At 36.3% G+C, this 12,365-nt stretch overlaps 1 protein-coding gene across 1 annotated transcript in view; it reads right to left on the bottom strand.

The window, feature by feature from the left end:
- Positions 1-10,318, bottom strand: part of mlxip (MLX interacting protein) — a 28,896-nt gene extending 18,578 nt beyond the window's left edge. Inside the window, exons 1-7 of the mRNA XM_067437700.1 lie at positions 9,805-10,318; positions 3,466-3,572; positions 3,291-3,376; positions 2,623-2,712; positions 2,442-2,483; positions 859-1,105; positions 681-770 (exon numbers count right to left, since the gene is read on the bottom strand). Of these exons, the coding sequence (XP_067293801.1) occupies positions 681-770; positions 859-1,105; positions 2,442-2,483; positions 2,623-2,712; positions 3,291-3,376; positions 3,466-3,572; positions 9,805-10,118 (976 nt within the window). The 5' untranslated portion in view covers positions 10,119-10,318. The remainder of the gene's footprint in view (positions 1-680; positions 771-858; positions 1,106-2,441; positions 2,484-2,622; positions 2,713-3,290; positions 3,377-3,465; positions 3,573-9,804) is intronic.
- Between the last annotated feature and the right edge of the window lie 2,047 nt (positions 10,319-12,365).

The raw sequence follows: 12,365 nt of genomic DNA, 5'->3' as shown, positions 1-12,365 counted from the left end.
ACTGGTAATATTAAAATGATTTTCCAACTGACAGCAACAATCGGGTTTCAGAAGTAAAAAACTGATTTTTAACAATAATTCATAAACCTTTACTGTGGGCTATGATGTTGTCAATCGATAGAATTTGCAGTTACACTTTATTTAAAGGTGATGTAGTTACACTGTACTCACTCAAATAAGTACTGAGTAAAATTAACTATATGTACTTACTATAGAGTTATGATTGGGGTTTGGTTTAGGGTTAGGTAATTGTAATTATCCATAATTTATTATTTATTGCTATAATAAAGTACATGTAGTAACGTGTAACTACTTAAAATAAAGTGTTACCGTATTTGCTTCTGTTTGGTAACTTCATTTTAAAATAATTGTGATTAACAGGGGAATTTGTGGTGAAAAACTACATTAACCATGATGCTGCACAGAAAATTCCACCAATCAGAGCTGAAGCAAGAAAAGTGTCAAAAGATCCCTTTAGCTCGGCCCACTCCCATTAAACACAGCAAATTACCTAATCGAGTCAGTCAGAATACTTAAATATTAGAAACCTAAAAAAAAAATTTACACCTGTGTCAATACCCAGCCCTAGTAGATGCAAGGCCATAACTGCACTGACAACATTTCTTCATTAGCAAATCAATCGTTAATCTGCAAGTTAACAAGAGGAATTGTGCTCGCACCTTGCAGAGGCTCAAATGTGTCCATGAAGTCCAGATTGGGCTGCAGTGGGATGAGGCCTGGCTGGATCATATCTGCATTTCCTGCATGGGCTAAGACCACAGAAAGGGGGCTTAGAACCAGTTCATCTTACACAAGAATAAATGTGTTAACAAATTAGACGTGGCTGTCATTTCTCACCAATCTCCCTTGGATTGGGCCATGCAACAGGTTGATGAGAGGCCAGTGTGGAAAAGAGTGTGTCTGAGAATTCAGACATGAGCACGTCCATGTCAAAAAGGGAGTCCATCTCCATTGGAACAGGTGAATCACTACTCCTGCGGGACCTACGACGACCTCCCACACTGACATCCTCATCCTGGCAGAAGAGGACACGGTAGGTGTCTGGACACACTTCCCCAAAGAGCGAAAACTGTTCCTCCGCACCCTTTGGGAGGTCAAAATGCAACAAGCAGGCCAGGTCAACAGACACACTCAGGGTTCATGCAGAGTAAAATGCAAGCATCAAGAATGTGTATTAGCATGCACTAACAGTCAAAAGTTAGGACACAACTGACTTTATGTTTCTTGGGATCTTTAAAAGCACTTTCGTCTAAAGGTTAAACCAGGGGTTTCTAAAATATTTTTGCCAGCTGAACCCCTTAGTCATAGCCTGACGTCATCATAATCAGATTCTAGACATAATATGAGTCTGATAATGCTCCATTGGGGTGTGATTATGACAATTATTATGTATAATTGTCGTAACTCAACTGCACGCACGCAAGAAGAAGTAGAAGATGAAGATGAGTGTTAACGATCTTTGCTGGTGTTGCAAACAAATTCAACCCAAACGCTCTTTGGTGACGTGGATGATTATGTTACTGTTGATCATCTGTCCATCATCGTATAAAGCCCGCCCTGACCATTTGATTGGTCCAAACAGCTCTGGTTCGAGCATAGTTGCTCCCCTACGGATCAAGTCCAGACCGAACTTCCCAACTGCAAATTTTGTGGGCGGGGCTAAGTTCGGCTGGCATCTAGGCTCGCTTAATCACATGCAGGGCTTAACCTAATTGCTCAGCCTCCACTGTGGCTAATGGTTTTCCAAAGTAAGTAGCCACTCAGCATTTTCACTGGCCACAATATTGACATTGATACCATGGAGAAAATCTGCAACAGAGATATTTTTAATATTATCTCATTTGGCAGCAGGTGTATTAGGCTGCTGTCACTTTAAGACCTCACATACGGACCGATTATACCGTTACACATGCGTTTTCTTTCTCAACTGTTTACGTTCACTTAAAGCAGAACTGACTGTTTACATAAATACTCACCAAAGACCGGCATTTTGACATTATTTTGTGTGTATTTGCATATAACCTTGCGGTTTCTTTACTAATTCTGAACATTTGCATTGTTGTTTAGATGAATCGCTGGTGTTATAAAATATCCATAATTGTATGTTTCTCTATATAAAAAAACTAAATGCATGTAAAATACTGTTTTTCAAAAGTTTGCAACAAAAATGTATTTGCCGCTTTTGAACCGAGATTAGTTACACTAAAAAACAGCATTTGCAAAAACTCTAAAATGCATGGACTATTAAAATCTGATGTGACTAAGACAGGCAGTGCTTGATTTCAGATGAACAACAAAGTTTGTGTAACAAGTAACAGAAAACAACTGCAATAACGGCATGCATGTACACACTTTTTACTTTGATGCAAAATTACTAGCAATGCTTTATTAGCAACAGTGGAGAACATTCTAGAAATTACCTTGAGAAGGCTGGACAGGTCTTCATCCTTGTGCTTCTGTAACTATAAATTCAAATTTGTGAGAGCTTTTCAAAATCATATTAATTGGTGCAATCCTGTTCTAAATATAAGACATTTATAAATAACATTGGAGTTACATAGTACTGTAAATAAGTTCAGTGTAAGGGGAAAATAATCATACCCTTTTCTTGAAATATGTTCTCCATTTATGATATTCCCTGATGACGATTTCAATTCTCCTTTTCCAGTACTTGCCTTCTGTTGCTATAGCCTAGGAAACAGAACAACACGGTACCAAGAGAAAGTGATCAAACTCAAGAAATGAACGGTGCAAATTCTTAAAGCTACACTGTGTGAGATTTTCCCCCATCTAGCGGTGTAAAGGTATATGACCATCCAGTGAATAATAGTTTCTGTTCCTCTCAATTCTGATTTTGTTTTAACTCCTACGGTGGCTGATTTAGTCCAAGATTAACATGGCAATCCTCCTCTTCACATTCGACACGGTGCCATCGAGTGTTAAAACGCGAAAGGCGAAGCTTGAATTTATGGGTATGTCCCTCTTTGGCTAATGTACTTTCAAGATGGAGGAGCAACATGGCGACCGGCATTCGAACCCCTGACCCGTATGTATTTTCAATGGCATATTATAAACTTACGAGAATACTTTATTACTTGAAAGAAATAAATATACATTAATGAGCACATGTATTTTTGAAAGAACTAAGTGTTTTTAGCTAAGAATAAACTAAAAAAGTTACACAGTGTAACAGGGAAAACATGTATGATGGTTTTTAGGCCTTCAGATCAAAAATATCTGTAGTCAAATGACACTCCAAACAAGCTCACCTCTGTTGGTCGATGTACTCCTGAATCCATATTGCCATCCAAAGGTGTGACAAAATGGCAAACAGGGTTCTGTCTCTTCTCTACATCTACAGGAAAGACAGGCATTGCAGACAGAAATTAATAAAACTCCTGTGTTCATTTCTAGACAGTATGAATGGTTCATTGTTAATCTTACATTGCATATACCAGGCTCTCCAAATAGCATTGTTGAGGCGAATCTTGTCCCTCCACAGCAGCTTGAGGCCTTTGAAGTTCTTCCATTTTGGTGACACCAGCCTTCCACTTATGGACACAGAACAAATATGTGTTTGTTAGGGCTATCAGATCATGACATGACATACTCCACTATTCACACTGGACTAGAACTGTCAACCTACAGTGATATTTTGTATTATTAGGGGGCCTTTACTAAGTTGTACTAAGATAAAAATCCCTATAAAACACCTATGAAAAAACTATGAATTTACTGTTTAACTATTATACAATGCACAAAAATGTATGTATGCAAGTAAATTGTGAGAAATGATTAAGGCCACATAACATTAAGTGTGACCATTATTGGTGTTATATACTAAAAAAAATACTGTGGTAATATCCTTAACTTCGACCCCCCTTTTTGAGAATAGACTTGAAAATCCACAATCCAAACTTAAATGGCTGAAATTGGCGAATGATTAGAATATAGCCCTAAGTTTGCTTGTTGTAAAAAAAATTAAAAAACACTCAGCAGATTGTTGGTGGGATGAAAGCAAAAAATGACTATAAAACAAAATGACAAAAAAATACTACTGTAAATCAAATGTACTGTACTAAAAAGTATTTATAAATATAAATTTTACAAAATAACTTTTGTTAAAATAACATTTCTGTGCAAATATCACTTCTAATCTCAAAATAATGGAACACTAAAAATCAGACATTTCTGACGATATGCGTTGTCAAGATCAGAAAAGTTTTTGATCTCGCCAAGGGCTTGGTTTAGGTCTATTGTATAGTTTCATTTCTTGTGTTAAATTTGTGCCACATAAGCCATTACATAATCACTCAAATATGACTAATCTGGTTAAAAAAACACTTGCAGCTGGAGTAAACTTAAAGATAATCCTCATGAGATGACCGCATTGTGGTCATACTACCACCACGCAGTAATTTTAAATAATTCGATGATCTGTTGTCAATTATTCCTTATTAGACCAACAGATAACTTTGGAATATGGCTGTACAGGCAAAAGGTTTCATTCTACTACTTGTCTAAAACATTGAAATAACTTGCTCTAAAGTCAAAGCTGCAGAATTATTTGAAACATAAATGAACAAATACAATAATGGCTGTTTAGCCTTCTTTCTATGCATAATGTATTCACAATAGGGCTGCAACGATTCATCGAGTAACTCGAGTTAATCGAATCAAAAAAATCCTCGAGGCAAAATCATCTGCCTCGACGCTTCGCTTAGTCCATTTAACTACACACAGATATTGCAGAAAGACATTTTTTGTGTAAGGACTCGGAGTATGAGCGGATTGCGGTTATATCCGCAGTTCAGGTGCATAAACATCCCAAACATTGCAGGTGGATGAGAGAAATCGTTAATATGTTGATTTTAATAAAGACGCGGAACTCTCATATCACGCTAAAACGCAATGAATGCGTGTCGTTCTTTAACTTTCGTTTTCAGCTCATGTCGAGATCCAAAGACCGCAATGCGAGAGAGAGAGAGCGGGCGGGCAGCAGCACTGGTAATATCATTTAATATCGCTGTTTTTAAATGAAGACAACTGTGTGTTGAGCTTCAGGATGCGACGCTGAACATTTAAGTTTCATTTGCGGCAGTACACGCGTCAGCTGAGGAGATACGAGCAACTCCAAACACATGAACGCGATGGAGTTTGCAGCTTTGCACATGGATCACCGTCATTGTGATGTGTGTGAAATCTTTAATGAGACTTTATATATCCTACTTGATAATATCTTCGAAATGCACCATTAGATGTTCTCAATACTAGGCGCAACAAATATCAGAACAAGCTGTAACGCGCGCGCGCGCGTGCTTTCAGACCTCAGAGCTGCGTGCTTTCATTGATTTGTGTAATTTAAATATCACACTTTAATCATATTTATAGCTACTAACTTAAAACAAGCTGTGTTACAATGATGAATGATTAGCTCAAAAGATCAGCATGTGTGATGTACTTTATCTGAATTAAACATATCTCGCGTTTGATCACGTTCTAGCGGTTATTCCTCCGTGTGATGTATAGGTTGTCGACCCTGGTTTATGTAAATGTAATTTTGCCAAAATATATTTTTTTGTTTTGTTTAGCAACCTACTTCAGTGTAGCTAATATGTGACGATAGCATCGCGCTTAACACGGAGGATTTGAAGTTGTGACTATCGGGTGCTGGTGGATGGTTTGTTTCTAACAGCTGATTCGGTGACGATAGAGCTGATCCGCACATCTCTTGCTCCAAGTTAACCTGTCCAATACATTTTGCTTCAGTAAAGGAGTAAATAAGACAGTAAATGCGTATGTCATGCCTGAGCTGAAGCTGATACATGAAAGTTAAGTTGCACAACATAAATACAATGTTTAGTTATTAATATTATTTATAGAATATTTATAGAATATTAGAATATTTATATTATATAGAATTTATAGAATATTTATATTATTTATATTGGCATTATTGTTATTTATATTACTACTATTTAGATTTATTGGTTGTAGGTTTAGTTTTAGATTGAACTATGTTTACCTTTTTAAAGTAATTTGAAATAGATTTTTATTTAATATAATATGGCAATTGTATGCATTAAAATTGTTTAGTTTCACAGTTATTAATGTATGCAATTTCAGCAATAAAACTTAATTTTTCTAAAAAGAAGACAAATTAGATGTTAATTTTAAGATACGCGTCTTAGTGTCTCTTATTGCTCTTTAATAAAGAAAAAGTAATTATTATCCGATTAATCGATTAATCGATCGATTAAGTGGTAGATTAATCGATTACAAAAAGAATCGATAGCTGCAGCCCTAATTCACAAGCACAATAATCATTTTGTTTTCCATGCTGCCAATCTGAAATTGTTTAATCAATGTCTTGATTCGGCAATGAAGTAAATAAGGAACTCAAGAGCTCCACTGGTTTTGGATGGTTAGCATTACACTGCCCGACTAAAAAAAGTTGCTGACTAGATTCAAATAGGCTTATTATTCTATGATCAGATAGTTATTACAGTGAATGTGTTTCTTGCATGGTATTTGTTTGGCAACAGTTCTTCTAATCCAAATTGATGGAGTGTGTTTTTTTATTTCTTAAACAACGTTGTAGGAAGACACATCATGGCCATGGCTTGTCAATACAAGATCTTAAGCTAAATTTGATGCACGTCTTCATGGAAATAAATGTTGATGTATTGACAATTTGATAATGCAAGAGTCCAGCACTGTGTAAAGTCTCCTCCAGCACAGCACAGACTTTCAGTTAGTTAAAGGTCTGGACTCAGAAGAGCCGATTCATGTGTGAAAATGATTCTTCATTCTTTCACAGTTTGAGCTGATGAATCTGGACATTGTCATCCTGGAATATGGTCTTCCTACATGGTTGTTTAAGAAATGAAAAGCTACACACTCCATTAGTTAGGGTTAGAAGAACTGTTGCCAAACATACAAGCTAGAAACACAATACTCACTGCAATAATGATTCAGTCAGATACTCATTTTATTTAAATCCAAGTAGTGACTTTTATTTTTATTTTTGGCTGGGCAGTGTATATGGCATTAAATCCTTTTTTTCTTAAAAAAAAATGTATATTAATCAAATCATTAATAATCATATGATTACAATAAAAATTAAATATCAACAATTATGAATTTGATCATGAATTTGATTTAAGAACTGTGTTGTTATACAACCAAAGAAGGGAAAAAACCTGGCATGGTAGTCCGTACTACGCAACTTAATTCAGACAAAACTACACAAGAGCAAGATCTGAATAAGATAGCAGGGTCATGTGATTACTGCAAGGTGCAACAAAATTGTGAAATTTGGGTCTGAATTGCGACATTTGAGTATGTAGGAAGCCAAAAATAAGAAAACCAAAGAATTTAGGTCTCAATTTAAATATGACACTTTGACTTGAAAGGATGCCAGTGAACGCAAAACTGAATGAAAACAAGAGTTTGATGTTGGATTGAGATGAAGTTGCTTGGTAATAAAACAACAATCACCAACACAAATGCTGAAAAAAAGGGACAGAAGCATTTCTGAGGATTTCTAGAGGAACTGTTTAGCTATCATACTAAATTCAATGGCACAACAGACACATGCATTGTCCACATAACACGAAAACCCCACAACAAACGAAAGAAAGAAAGTTAAAATTGATAGCACAGTTAAACCACTGGTTGTGAGATTATAATCTATTGAGGGCTTTTTAATGTGAAAGAAAAAAGATGGCAGATGAATCATACTTACATAGTAAGTGGTATCAAAATGGTTTCACATTTTATCCATATAACTCATCATAATTGTTCTATGTAGCATATAGATTTTTTTTAGCTTATTTCCCAAAGCTAAAATCTGTAAATGATACTTCAGCAAATTCATCAAAACAAAACATTAGAAAAAGTCACAAAGAACATGTTTTCACATACTTGCACAATTTTTATGAGAAAAATTGAAGAATCTTTAGTAGAAAGCAGCAGTGTGTTTAATGTGTTTTAAGTGTTACGTTTATGTATTTAATGCATATGAAGCAAATGTAAACTTTTGAACATTTGAGTTTTTTTGGGTCTTGTGTACTGTAAACATCTTATGGGAAACAGCTTATTCAGTACTAAAATGCCATTTTTATGATCCTTATTATTTTGTTAAATTGACCTTTTGCATATTCTGCACGGAGTGTGTGTGTCCATATTATGTGCCACCTAAAAATGAAAATTCTGTCATCATTTACTCTTCCTTCTGTTGTTCTTTTATTTGTTCATTAGAAATTACAAGGGAATTTTATCAAATTTTGAGATTATATATGTATATAAAACTCTTATGGCTCATCAAGCCTGCATTTATTTGATCAAAAATACAGAAGAAAACTGTAATATTGTAAAATATTATTACAATTTAAAATAATGGTTTTCTATTGAATATACTTTAAAATATAATTTATTTCTGTGATGCAAAGCAGAATTTTCATCAGCCATTCCTCTAGTCTTCAGTGTCACATGATCCTTCAGAAATCATTCTAATATGATGAGTTATTGTCAATTTTAGAAACAGTTGTGCTGCCTTAAAGGATTAGTTCACTTCAGAATGGAAATTTCCTGATAATTTACTCATCAAAGATGTTCATGTCTTTCTTTCTTCGGTCGAAAAGAAATTACATTTTTGAGGAAAACATTCCAGGATTTTTCTCCACATAATGGACAATGATCAAGGCAGTTTCAAAGGAAGGGTTTCAGAGGCTCTGATCCCAGATGAGGAATAGGGGCGGATGGTTTCGCTAAGACCCTATTCCTCGTCTGGGATCAGAGCCACTGAAGCCTTTGAAACTGCCTTGATTTGGACCTTCCATTGAAGTCCATTATGAGAAAAAAAATCCTAAATGTTTTCCTCAGAATTTTTTTTTTTCTTTTCCACTGAAGAAAGAAAGACATGAACATCTTGGATGGCATGGGGGTGAGTAAATGAAAAATGCATTTTCATTTTGACGTGAACTAATCCTTTAATATATTTATTAGGATTCATTGATGGATAAAAAATTAAAAAGAACAATATTTGTTCAAAATATAATTTTTTTCTAACAATATAAATATTTACTATACTTTCCCCCCAATTAAACACACCCTTGCTGAATAAAAGTATTAATTTCTTTCAAAAAAGAAAGGGGGGGGGGAAATTACTGACTGTATTGACTGATTGTATTCATCAAAGATATGTATTCAAGTAAATGCTCGCTTATATGAATTTATAGTGCATTTCTGAATAAATAACCAGATCCGACAATGAAATCACATGACTGACTTTTGTTTTTAGCCACTCTTCACATGCGAGTTATTCCTAATACTAATGCTATCGTGTGGTTGGTTGCTAAGATTGGAAGGGGGAAATGTTCAACACTTCCTGACAAAAGTGACGTCTAATTTTATAAACAGGTTCATCAATTATGATCATGACTAAGGTCAATGCTATTAATCCAAGCTTAAAGTACAAAAAGTGAACCATAAATAGACTTATACTATTGTATTTGTGCCTAACAACAGCAACAACAACAAAAATAGTACTTCTCGGCTGTCAAATAGCTTGCTAAACCAAACACCTTAGGCTACACTGGTGACTGACTGGGGGAAATAAATGCCAAGCTGTACCAGTTTATCAACAAGATTTTGGCCCAGCTAGCAATGCGCTAATGTCTTTATAAGAAAGATGATATAACATTTAAGTTACTGTGGCAGACAAAAGCCTACGCCCAAACAGGTAACGTTAGTACATCGCTCTTTTGTTCACTAACCCACCTGTATGCAAGGGTCATGCACTCAAAGAGCTTTGTCAGCGAGGCATCAATAGAGAGATGCGACGTGCTAGTCTTTCCAAAATGATACGTCTGGCAGGTTTGTTTGTTTACAGTGTCGAAGTCGTAGCCTTTCTTCGGGGGGTGATCCGTATGAGGGGAAGACACCATAAAATGACCGCTGTGGATGATCTGGGACTCTCGTCCGTCAGGTTTCTTTAACGAAATAGTCGGTTCCTCTGCGTCAGAGTCGTCGTCCTGCTCTTGCTTGATAGCAGCTCGTCGGTATTGTCGTGTGTCTCGAGTAACGTTAGCCATGTTAAAAGATTTTTGCTTGTTTGATTGTTACACTGGCGACTCTTCACATTATGTCACGCTCTTCATCCTTTGCTACTGGGTTGTTTTGTATAGTTTTAGAAGCTATTTCGAGGTCCAGCCTTTGCAGCACCCCCTCAATATTAGCCAGCATGCTATCCTTGAAGGGATTTTTGGTGAACTCAAGACGGTTGCGTCGCGATGACAGAAACGATCGCGATTGGTTGTCTTGAAAGCACACCCACTAACGTTGGGAAACACTATGCGGACTCCAGCTGTGCTAGTCAGTCAAAACCATAGTCAAAACATATTCCCCTAAACAAGTCTTCGTCTGAACTGAAATGTTTTAACTGAAAGCATTGACCGCAGTGTAGTACTGGGGGTAACGCAAGTTACACAATCAGATTAACTTACTTCTTCCCCCAGTAACTAAAGGGACACACACACATTGCTTTTAAATTTACAACAAAATAACTGCGCTACTTTTTCAAATAAGTAACGCAAGTTACTTTTTACTTGCTCAAAACAGATAGCATATTCCTCCAAATGAATACAATCAGTGTAATGCAAATTCAGAATACCACACAGACCTCCAATAATTAAATATAACAGATTTTTTATGCATTTAATCTTACTTTATACATTTAATCTCACTTTAACCAATGTAATAGCTGCTGACCTTCAATGATTTAGTTAAAACATAAGCAACAATGACTTTCGATTTTTGTTTTTATTGATGAAGTGAATGTTAAAGGTGCATTGTGTAATATTTATGAGGATCTATTAACAGAAATGCAATATAATATATATAACTATGTTTTCAGTGGTGTATGAAGACCTTACATAATGAACCGTTATGTTTTTATTACCTTAGAATGAGCCATTTCTATCTCCACACTAGCTGTCATGTGTCTACAGTAGCCCTAAACGGACTTTGTCCTGTGTCAGCCACCATAGCTTCTCTGTGTGCTTTGAAAGGTAGGGGTGAGCAGTGCACGGTTGCAATTCGCCACAAAATTTCCACAGTGAACCTTTAAACTTTCTTTTCCTGCATCCTATTCTTCTGCAATCCAGAATGGCAGCAGCGGAAAGGTTTGTTTGAGCTGCCCCTTCTACTGTACACATAAATTTGCTTTTACTTCAGCATATGGCGCTGACATCTTGCACAGATTTGGGACTGGAGTCTGTAAAGTAGAGAGCAGGAGGTAGAGGCGGGATATCAAAAGCCTGCCCACACTTTTGCAGAACAATTCATTATGTCGGTGTAAAATAAACGGTTATGGAAATGTATAAATTAAAGCTAAAGCTCCTATCTCCTCCCAAAAATTATGAAAAAAGTCTGTTAGTGCCTCAGTGACAACTTCACTCAGAGAAGCCATCAATCTCAGCTGTCAATCACAACATCACACCCCCCCCGTTTTTATAGCATCTAAATAATAAAACTAAAACCAAACTGAAGCCGACGCATCTCGATCTCCCCCGGTGGCTGGTCCCAGTATAGCTCATAACCCCCACCCTCCATGTAATGGACGTGAGACAAACTAAACAATCAAACATACATTTTTTCCAAAAGTTGGTTGTCATTTTAGGTAGTTTTTATCACGATGATATAATTTCAAGGTTGTTGTTTTTTTGCTATCGCCATATTTTTTTGCGCTTCACTTCCGGTAATGTCAATATCACGCTCTGGCATCTTGTACGTGTAAAGACATCACTTCCGGTATACACGATCTGGTGTAGTTTACGCCAACGCCAGACGTGAATCTCATACACAACTTGACCTTACCGGAAGTGAAGCGTATTCCAGGCTGTTGGATATAGTGTTCTATTTGAGGTAAAAAATTATATAAATACGGCTCGATTTCTCACACAAACTGATTGTTTTGTGTTTTAAGATTTCAATGTGTTGTCATGAGCCACAGGGCTCTTTGTGCATGTTGTATAAGCATGTTTTTTTTTGCTCTCATAGAATTGTTACCCATTGACATGCATTATATGACTGGCACACAGCAACGGTTGGAGTTAAAAACTGTTGGATGCACTGGGGGTAAGCAGATAGACATAACATTTTCATCTTTGGGTGAACTATCCCTTTAATCTAAGCCCGGTCTGCAATACCAGGACGCAATGTTCTACGCTGAAAAAGCCAGATATTACATCTAATCTGGCTTTCAAACACTTGTAAAATAGTCTATCCTACTTAAAAAACACAGATTTAGATTGACAAAGCAAGTGCACAAAACATTCGGT

The sequence above is a fragment of the Pseudorasbora parva genome, chromosome 3 (genome assembly GCF_024679245.1).
Source record: "Pseudorasbora parva isolate DD20220531a chromosome 3, ASM2467924v1, whole genome shotgun sequence".
In the NCBI taxonomy this organism is placed as follows: Eukaryota; Metazoa; Chordata; class Actinopteri; order Cypriniformes; family Gobionidae; genus Pseudorasbora; species Pseudorasbora parva.
The sequence above is the reverse complement of the archived record's forward strand: the minus strand, read 5'-3'. Positions and strand labels throughout refer to the sequence as shown.